General features: G+C 35.8%; 1 protein-coding gene across 4 annotated transcripts; it reads left to right on the forward strand.

Annotated features, from left to right (window-relative positions):
- The first annotated feature begins 6120 nt into the window (after positions 1 to 6120).
- On the forward strand, positions 6121 to 8872 carry LOC111886158 (uncharacterized). Of its 4 annotated transcripts, none has more exons than XM_042901169.1 (8): positions 6121 to 6207; positions 6458 to 6569; positions 7027 to 7124; positions 7193 to 7424; positions 7508 to 7704; positions 8013 to 8200; positions 8299 to 8576; positions 8672 to 8872. In XM_042901169.1, the coding sequence occupies exons 3-8, from the start codon at positions 7027 to 7029 to the stop codon at positions 8720 to 8722; spliced, it is 1044 nt and encodes a 347-aa protein (XP_042757103.1). In that variant the 5' UTR covers positions 6121 to 6207; positions 6458 to 6569; the 3' UTR covers positions 8723 to 8872. The 4 variants fall into 4 exon arrangements, with proteins under 4 accessions (XP_042757103.1, XP_042757106.1, XP_042757104.1 ...); XM_042901172.2 differs by lacking the exon at positions 6121 to 6207 and adding an exon at positions 6220 to 6349; XM_042901170.2 differs by lacking the exon at positions 6121 to 6207 and adding an exon at positions 6223 to 6370.
- Positions 8873 to 10222: the final 1350 nt, after the last annotated feature.

Consider the following 10222-nt stretch of genomic DNA (forward strand, 5'->3'; position numbering starts at 1 on the left):
GAGTTTGAGAGAGAAGAAGAATAGAGAGAAAATGAAGTGGTGGTGTATGACAGAGAAAGAGTGTAAGATGAAGTGTTGGAGAAGAAAAGATGTTTGAGATTTTTGGGGAAGGGCCTTTCTTTGGAGGTGGAGGCCGACTTTAATAGGGATGAGAGAGTGTTTTAAGAGGCTTTTAAAGCTTTAATTTGAATAAATATGGCTTCCTAATCATTTTTATAAAAATCATCTTTAGTTTTTACAAGGTTCAATTGTATTTCTCTTATAAATTAAGGGTAAATGTCAACGACTTAATTTTTACTTTCCTTGATTGCATTTTCATAATTTTAATTATTATAAGATAATATTATAAGGTTCATAATTATTTCTATATAATTTTTAAGGTTAAAGTTTATAAATATGAGTTTTTATGGCTTTTAGGGTTTTGGAGTTTAATAAATCTTTGGATATCAATATAAATTCAATCTTTGAGACTTCAAATTATTTTTGTGTTTCCTAACACTTATTCAAGTTAGGAATAATGTTTGTAATTTATTTTTATTGGTTTATTGGCATTTCTATGTAGTGGATTCGAGACTCAAATGAAATTGAAGAATCAAGTATACTAGTCCTAGTTTTTAACTTTCACTTAAGATCCTATGAGACTTTGACCTAATTTATACTTCTAGGTCAAGTGCATGATACGTCTACGTGATTCATGCAAAGATATTCAATTCAAGGAATGACCAGAATATGGATAGTCATACAATTAAGTAGTTGTAGAATTCACATACCAATGTGAAATCTAAGTACATTGTCCTTCGATTATACTTGTTTCTAAGTTTCTAGTAGGTTATAACATAACTCCTAGTTACAAAGTCTAGTATATGTTGTGCCTACATGTGCAACTAAGTTTATCCAAATCTAGAACTGTCTCAAGTTTTGATGGTTGTCACAGTTATACAATGGTTGATTTGGAACAATTTGGTTGTATTTTTTGGTGTTTGAAAAATGAAAATTTTATCATTATTTTTAGGATGTTACACGAGTGTAGAGCTACTAGGTTGGTTGGTGATTAATTTCACAACATATTTACATGCCCTAAGGTCATACGATATCAATTTAGGTGTTGTCTCCCCAAGTCTAAAATGTAATCACATGAACATCTCTCTTTCTAGAGAAGTTTATGACTAATGTGTTGTAGCAAAATCAAGCAAAAATCGAGCCTCATCATTCTTACAACCAAAGTCTATACCTATCATGTACTCTCAGTACCCCAATTTTCTCTCTTCGTATCTGACCATTGAACCCCCCCTAATCACTCATTGGTCATCCAGACTGCTTTTAACCATATCATCTAGCATTTAAGAAGGGAAATTATATACATACTCCCTAAAGTGCTTAACATACCCCCTTATTAGTGAAATAATGATTGTGTACCCCATATGATTTGATAATTTATATGAGTGAGGAGAGTACATATAGTAGCACCCTTTGAGAAACACTACTCACCTACCCCCTATGGGGTGTGTGTTTATGTATGTGTGTGTTAGAGGCGTGAATAAGCAAACACAACATTAAACACCTCCTTCCCCCTATAATCTTATCACCATGAAGATGAAACATTCTTATAATCTAAAGACTACAATTATAGATATGAAGTTACAATCTTTCATGTGTTTGAGATATTTTATTCATATTTTTAAGAAAACATTTAATAAAATTAAATGACATTTATTTTTGTAAACATAATAGTTTTCAGAAGCGTCGTTTAAAAATATGGGATAATTTCGTATATACCCTTATTAAACGTCTAAATATCATATTTGTTCGACTTAAACTCTAAATATCATATTTGTCATTCTTAATGTTTTAAAATATCGTATTTGCCCAAATCTATTTTTTAAACAATTTTTATTATTTAAGAATCCATTTTTATATTTTAAAATTATTAAAAATAAAAAAGTAGCTAGATGGACAATAATATCCTTGCCTTCAAGATTTCTTAGCATGATCGTTCATATGTAACCCTTAGTGTGTCTTTTTTTTGGCCTTCTACTAATTTTTTTGGTTGCAATCCAATAATTATGAGGTAATTTTATGTTTTTATTTGTTAATTAATTATCAGCCATTGACCTACTTTGTTGTCTTCGTCTTGAAGCGATGAACCTTTCCCACAGTACAACATGTGTCACAAGCATAAGTTTCTTAGTAATCTCTACCCTTGAGAATATATAATTATTCAGATTCATTATCCAACAAAAAGAAAAATACAGTTAAAAATATATAAAATAAACCTTTAAAGTTGTGATTACTTTGCTTCGGGAATGGAACATGAACATAGAAGTACACCATATTTGACAAGCTCGACAACAAGGCCATTTGTACTTATGAGGGCTTTCAAAAAACACACCTTCAAGTCAAAATGCAGAGTCAAGGCAAATGATTTCGAATACAAGAATGATAAATATGAATAAAAACACTTTAGATATCAAACAATAACCAACCCAAACAATAAAAACTCGTGTGAATGATTCATTTTATTTATAAACGAAGGGTATTATCGTATGTTTAGTTGTTTTTTTAGTTTTAATGTGTAACACCCTGTTCATTTATTAAATAAATAAACAAATTAATGAACGAATAAAATCCCTAAAATAAATAATTATATATAAAAGGATGTCTCCCATGAGCTAATTGTCATAATCTGGAAGTTGAGGGTTAAAAGTGTAGTTCCAGACTCAATTTGTAAATATTTATGAAGACAGGGGCTCCGTGATAATTATTTGGATTTAATTTAAAAGGAAATAAGGTGGAAGGGCTGATTATGTCATAATTAAGATATTGCGGGCTGTTTGGTAAATTTTGTACCTAAGGTGTAAAGGATTTTAATGCTGAGGGTTTAAATGGTAATTATTGGATTTAATTTGAAGAAGATTTCCAAAGCCAGGGTTGAAAAGTGTAAATTGTGGGCTTTCTGTGAAAAGAATCCTATAGGGTGGGACCATTTATGTTATTATGGATATATGTTTTAAGGGTGCCGGGTATATATGTCATGCGAAACCCTAACCCTAGATGCTTCATTCAGCCGCCACCCTCACTCTATCTCTCTTTCCAGCTGCCATGTCTATCGCCGTCGGAGTTCACCAGAGCACCATCGCCAACCGCTTCCTTATCGTTGAAGCTGGAGTCCTCTGTAACCACATTGTCGGCGAAGCTGTTGCCAGCGACGAAGTGCAATACAAGAAGTCGACAGACGACTGTCGCTGCTCTCCTCCGGTGAACTGCGTTGTGTTCGCCGCTATGCACAACGTGTGTGATTGGGAAAAACCACCGCCGTACCTCCCGTGGTTGCTGAAGACGAAGATGGACATGAGATATCGCTGCATTAACAGAAATGAAGGGGAAGCAAAATGACAGCGCCGCTGTCGCCGTTATCTCCGGTAGATGATGCCACTGTGGTGCGTTTCTATGAAGGTAAATGGTCGCTAGTTCTTGTGGATAGCTCAGTCAAGGTGGTTGTCGTGTTCGTAGGGATTTTTGCTCCACCGTGAGCTGCTGCCACCTTCTTGTCCTCCTGTCACCGCCTCTGCCGTCGTCAACCGCCACCAGGAGGGTGGCTGCGCTTCTGTTCCGAGTGTAGGCTGTGTGTGTGTTTTACTACGTGTTTAGGTATTTGTGGTTGCATTCCATTAGAAGTATGTGTGTGGGTGCTTATTTGGTTGGAAAAAGGGCATCACCACCACCGTGAGGTGGTGGCTGCCGCCATGTGCCACCACCGGCCACCACAAGGGTGGTTGCGGGTGTGTGTTTACTTAGTGTGTGTGTGTGTATTATCGAGTTGTACATTGTAATGGTGCCAAAATAATAATAAGAAAACTCAAACCACCACCGTAGGGTGGTGGCTGCTGCCTCCTACCGCCATCGGCCGCCATGTCGGGTGGCGGTGTGCTTTGATGGTGTTTTGACTCGTTTGGATGTTTGGACAAGGGAGTAAGAAACCCTAATGGGCCCAATGAGGCTTAATGGGCTTAATGAACCCTAACGGGCCCAATGAAGCTTAATGGACCTAAAAACCCAAACAGATGACTAATGGGCCTAGTGAACCTTAATTGATCAAAGACATATCAATTGGGCCTAATGGGCTAAGATGGGGTTGGAAACCCTAATTAGGGTTTAGAAAACCCTAATATTGGATTTATGGGCTTGGACTTATTGGGACCCACTTTTGGGCCATTGGAAGGGAATTGTGTGATTAAGCCCAATCACACCATATGACTTATTTAGAAGAATGATGGACTTAGTGGATTTAGTCCTTAATGGATTAAGTCTTTAATGGGTTAAGTGAGAAACACTTAACCCTAATCGCCATTTTATGTGAAAACACTAATTTCACTTGGGTTTATTGTTGGGCCCTTCTTTTGGGCCTTGATGATTGGGTTATTAATGGGCCATCCAAAGTCAAGCAATTGGACTAAAATACTTTAATGGGCCTAGGGTAAGGCCCATGTAAGGGGTTTGGGCCCAATTTGGAAAACTAGGCCATATGTTGGGCTTTGATTCCTAATTGACTTTGGGCCTATGGATTGGGCCTTAGGCTTAAATAAAGCCAAGCCTGGGGTAATGTAGTAATTATCCAAAGTATGTACTTATGGTTATGTAGTGAGACCCAATTATTAATTGGGAGATGTTTTGATATTGACAGATCGGGAATCTGTCATCCAACAGCTGGGGTTGAGTTTGCAGGACTTCAACAGTGTGGGATGGAGTCTGCGGGACTTCAGCAATGCCATGTGAGTTTTCTCACTATACTTTACCATGAATGGTAACTAGGTGTGACCGAAAGGTCTTATGTGTATGAATGAGTTATGAGACTTTATGTGATATGTGACCGGAAGGTCTTATATATTTGTATGAGCTATGTGACTTATGTGATATGTGACCGGAAGGTCTTATATATTTTTATGTGCTATGAAGAGTATGCGATATATGTCTCTATGTGATATGTATATGTTATGTATCTTATGAGGTGCTTGGTATGGATCGTAAGCTTAACAGGGTATGGACCGGAAGGTCAGCAGTGTATGGACTGGAAGGTCAACATGGTATGGACCGGAAGGTCGACAGGGTAGGACCGGAAGGTCTACTCAGATTGTGGGACCGGAAGGCCCCTGAGACACATTGAGCGGAAGGTCTCGTAGAGCTATAGCCTTGAGTGACTTATGTGTTGTATGTGGTATTTTGGGGAACTCACTAAGCATGCGTGCTTACTATGTTGTTATTATGTGTTTCAGGTACATTGTTTCAAAGGAAAGGAGTCGGCTTGGTCGCAGCGCATCACACTATGTTTTCCGCATACTGGATCCTTGGGATTTGACTCTGATATGGTTTTATGATACTCTGTTTAATTACTGACACTTTGGTTTGACACGAGATATTATTATGAATGTTTTTATATTGATTGTTTTATGTAATAACTTATTTAAAAATTAAAATTTTGGCCTTAAATTTTGGGATGTTAATGATTTAAAATTATAAAAAATGATTATTAACTATTAAAAAAAATAGATTTGGATAAATTTGATATTTTAAAACATTACCAAAGATAAACATGATATTTAAAATTTAGATCGGACAAATACAATATTTAATCGTTTCATAAGAGTATATACAAAATTCTCGATAGGGATGAGCAAAAGGACTGAACCGGCCGGAACCGGGAACCGGCTTCGGCCAAAATCAAGAACCGAACCGACCCGGTGGTTCTACCGGTTCCCGGTGCTTGTCGTGTCTTCAAATGTTAGAATCGGTCCTCGAAAAATAGCATCATACGGTTCCGGTTTTTGCCGGTTCTACCAGTTCCTGTTATATCGGTTCCGGTTCCCGTTCCAAAAATCCATAAAAATAATGTCCCGGTCTCGGCCCGACCAGTTTTATCGGGTTCCGGTTCCTGTGCCGGTTCTGGTTCCGGCCGGTTCCCCGGTCCATATGCTCATGCCTAATTCTCGATATCAAACTTAAAAGACCACAAAGTTTAACTTCATGGCCGTTTGTTACAAAACTACAAGGACTACATTGTATTTTTCGGATATATGAAGGACTTACATTGTATTTTATGGATATGTGAAGGACTAGTTGGGTAGATAAAAGGAAAACAGAAGTTCACAAATAATTTCTCTTCGACTCACACGCATAGCACTGACGAGGTGAATCGGGCGGAAGTTCCACAAGGTAAACGGTTCAGATCACTTCTTCTATTTCTCAAAATCGGTTCAGATCTGCCCATTCTGTGGTTTATGATATTTGATTTACAAGCCCCATTGAGAAATTTCTGCTACTCTTTGCCATTAGCGATTAGATTCTCGGAATTAGTGTAGCTTGCAAATTAGTATTCGTACACCATTATATGCTCTATAATCACGTTAGTTGCTTTACTAATTGACTAGGTATTTACTACAGTTGCTTTTATGATCCAAACCAGGTGTTGTTAATTTCAGCATCAGATCGAATCGCTCTCCCAAGTCCCAACCTCACAACCACTCCTCCGCCGCCGTTCATTGCTGCACTGCCGTCGCAACCATTCATCGCTGCAGGTAACAAATCCAAGACTCATTGCGAACATATTTTGTTGAACCTTTTCACGTCTGGATATAATGGATGTGCTCAATTTCAAATATACCATCTTATAGCTTAAAAGTTCATCCATTTCCTCGATCTTTAGATAGGAGCACGATTAAAAGTTGAAACAACCGCCATGGGGCCAGCCTTCGGACTTCGTTACCTGTTCTTGAAACCCACCAAACGAATCTCTAAAACCCACACCACAGTCCACAAACCTTTTGAAATCATATCCTCTACACTTTCGATTTGAGCTCAAACAAATTCACTCCCAAATCATCAAAATCGACACTTGAGACTGTTATATGGAATTCATGTTTGAAAGATTTTGCCTAGAGTATTCGCCAAATGATGCGATTCGGTTATTTTTATCAATTATGCCAATATCATATCTTATTCATTCTAACACGAGTAAAACAACTTTCTTATCAGATGCTGCTACATTGCTACTGGATTACTTTCCTTTTATCACTTTCTTGTTTCTTGGGTGTTCTTCATGCAAGCATCGGTGATGCTGACCCTTCATACAGGTAAACCTTCATATCTTCATATCATCTTTCAAATGAAAACTTACACATCTTTTTTGTACCTAATCTAGATCATGCCTAATAGACTGTGAGAAAATTGGATGTGTTGGAGACACATGCTTTCCACACTGCAACTTCTCATCTAATGCCACCTCTCATTATCTACAATGGAAACAATGGGATTGCCAAAGTGATTGTAGATATCATTGTATGCTAAAAAAGGAGCAAGAAAGAGCATCATTAGGTCAAAAACCAGTAAAGTATCATGGAAAATGGCCTTTCAAAAGGGTATTCGGAATTCAGGTTTGTTCTCAACTTCCCATTAATCTTAACACCTCAACTTTGATTCTAAATAACATTTAAAAATTAAATACTTTTTTTAACAGGAGCCTGCTTCTGTTGCATTTTCTGCTCTCAATTTAGCAATGCATTTTCATGGGTGGCTTTCCTTCTTCATTCTTTTGCATTACAAGCTACCCATGAAATTAGATAGAAAGCCTTACTATGATTATGCTGGTTTATGGCATCTATACGGGCTTCTAGCATTGAATTCATGGTTTTGGAGTGTTGTTTTTCATAGTAGGTGAGTTTATTATATTTTATAAGGGTCTGTTTGGTATGATGGAATCGGAATGAAACCACAAAGGAATGGAATCACTCATTACATTCCAATTCCATTACCATGTTCGTTATCCACAATTTGAAAACTAAAGAAAAAGAAGTTTTTCCAGAAAAATAAACTATAATAAAATAAAACAAACAAGATTTTCATTCCCATCCTCTCTTTGATTACTACATACCAAACACTACCCGATTGATATATTTCTTTTTTCCAAATATATTCAAATTCATATATATATATATCAAATAACAAATTTTATTGTTACACAGAGATGTGGAATTGACAGAAAAACTAGACTACTTTTCAGCAATTGCATTACTTGGATACTCCCTCATTATTTCCATATTAAGAAGCTTCAATGTAAGGCTTGAAGCTGCAAGAGTCATGGTTTCAGCCCCTTTACTTGCATTTATCACCACCCACATTTTATACCTCAACAACTACAAACTCGACTATGGTAACTTTCCCATTTCCATAATCCATTATACGTATATAAATAAATAATTTCTTACAATCAATAACTAATAATTTAAATAAATAAAAAAAAATTAACAGGGTGGAACATGAAAGTGTGTGTTACAATGGGAGTAGCACAACTACTAATATGGGCAATATGGGGTGGAATAACTCATCATCCATCGCGTATAAAACTATGGTTTGTGATAGTTTCGGGTGCATTAGCAATGCTTTTAGAAATATATGATTTTCCTCCATACGAAGGATTTATTGATGCACATGCGGTTTGGCATGCAACTACAATCCCACTTACTTACATGTGGTGGAGTTTTATAAAAGATGATGCTCAGTTTCGAACGTCTGTTCTACTTAACAAGGTAAAATAACAAAACAAAAAGTGTGTGAATGGGTGAGGAATCGTAGGTGTAGACATAGGCATAGGCATAGCTGCTGAATTGTTTCTTTTTTGCAGATGTATGTGGTGCCAGATGTTTCTACTTTTTCACATAAACACTCTTGTTGATTTTGTAATTTGTTGGTAAAAAAAAAAACGGATGGAATTGGTAAACAAGAGGAGAGGAGAGGGTGGGGTTTAACCCTTTTGTGTTGGGTTGTTGAAATTAAACAAGATGTTAAAGTTGGGTAAAATGATGAAAAATGAATTTTAGATGTATTTATTGAAGAGTAAATTCCAAGTTTTTTGTGTGGTATGTCAAAAGTTAAGGTTTTTGTCCACATGTTTGGTTTGTTACATTCACGCCCCCTAAAATGTAGTTATGTTAATTTGGATTGGATGACAAATATTTTAAGTTTAAAGTAGGGGTGCAAATGAGCCAAGTCAAGCCGAGCCAGAGCAGGCTCGGCTTGGGTTTGTTTAAGTTATACGAGGCTTGAGCTCGAGCTCGGCTCGATTCGAGCTTTTTTGTATTGCTTGCCTTGAGCTCATAAAGAATTATACAAGCTCTACTGGTTTGTTTAATGTGCCTAAATAAGCTTAAGCTTGATTCGAGCTTGTTAAGAAGCTTGTTTATTGATATCTTAAATCCTTAATTTGCCATATATATATATATATATATATATATATATATATATATATATATATATATATATATATATATATATATATATATATATATATATAGGCTCGTCTAGGTTCATGAGCTTAATCGTGCTTAATGATAGACTTGAGCTTGAGCTCGTTCAATAAACGAGCTTAACAGTATGCTCGAGTTCAGCTTGAGTTTGTTTAAAATCGGTTTCGAGTCGAGCTTTACAGAGCTGATTCCGAATAGCTCATGAGTTTGCACCCCTAGTCTAAAGTAAAAAAAAAGTGATTTTTCAGAAAAACTTTATACCTAAAATGTCAATCGCAAATTCTTTTAGAAAAGGTCTTTGATTATTCTAATTTATTTCATATAGGACTTTATTTACATACTAAAAGAAATTAGAGGCTATAAATTCTTACGATAAATTTTGACACATTGGGCTGTTTTGGTGTTCATGGTTTTGGAGTACTCTTTTGTTGAGTTCGTGTAAGTATTTATACCACCCTAATTATTTTAGTTGGTAAACAATGGTTGTAAAAAATATTAAGTATAAGTATTTTTCTGCTAATAGGAAAAAAAATTGTAATGGTTATCATCTTTAGGTTAAAGACTGAAAATGTAAAAGCTTTTTTGAAATTTGCTGAAAATAAAATGATTATTGTGCTTCCAATCTTCTTGAATGTAAAGACTAAAACAGTTTTTCATCTTCTTCCTCTTAAAACCTGAAAAAAAAAAAGGATTCAAACAAATACCCGTAAGGTAATTATTGTTCGATCAATTATCTCTAAAATAAAGTAAAATTCAATGGATGTTAATAGTTCTTATAACATATTTTGATTGTCATGTAAGTTCCACGACCTTTGGACCCGATTGTCTTAATATGTAGAATAACTGCAAATAATGAAATGATTTTAGGGTTTGACAAACTAGAAACCAATTTTGGTTATAGAAAAATGTATGCAACAGAGGAAATGTGT

The sequence above is a fragment of the Lactuca sativa genome, chromosome 4 (genome assembly GCF_002870075.4).
Source record: "Lactuca sativa cultivar Salinas chromosome 4, Lsat_Salinas_v11, whole genome shotgun sequence".
NCBI classification, from domain to species: domain Eukaryota; kingdom Viridiplantae; phylum Streptophyta; class Magnoliopsida; order Asterales; family Asteraceae; genus Lactuca; species Lactuca sativa.

Excerpts from the sequence above, each read along its gene's own strand:
- LOC111886158 (XM_042901169.1), top strand. The coding sequence starts at position 7,027 with ATGCTGCTACATTGCTACTGGATTACTTTCCTTTTATCACTTTCTTGT. Across the intron at positions 7,125-7,192 it reads GATGCTGACCCTTCATACAG|ATCATGCCTAATAGACTGTG; the intron begins GTAAACCTTCAT and ends TACCTAATCTAG. Across the intron at positions 8,577-8,671 it reads CGTCTGTTCTACTTAACAAG|ATGTATGTGGTGCCAGATGT; the intron begins GTAAAATAACAA and ends TCTTTTTTGCAG.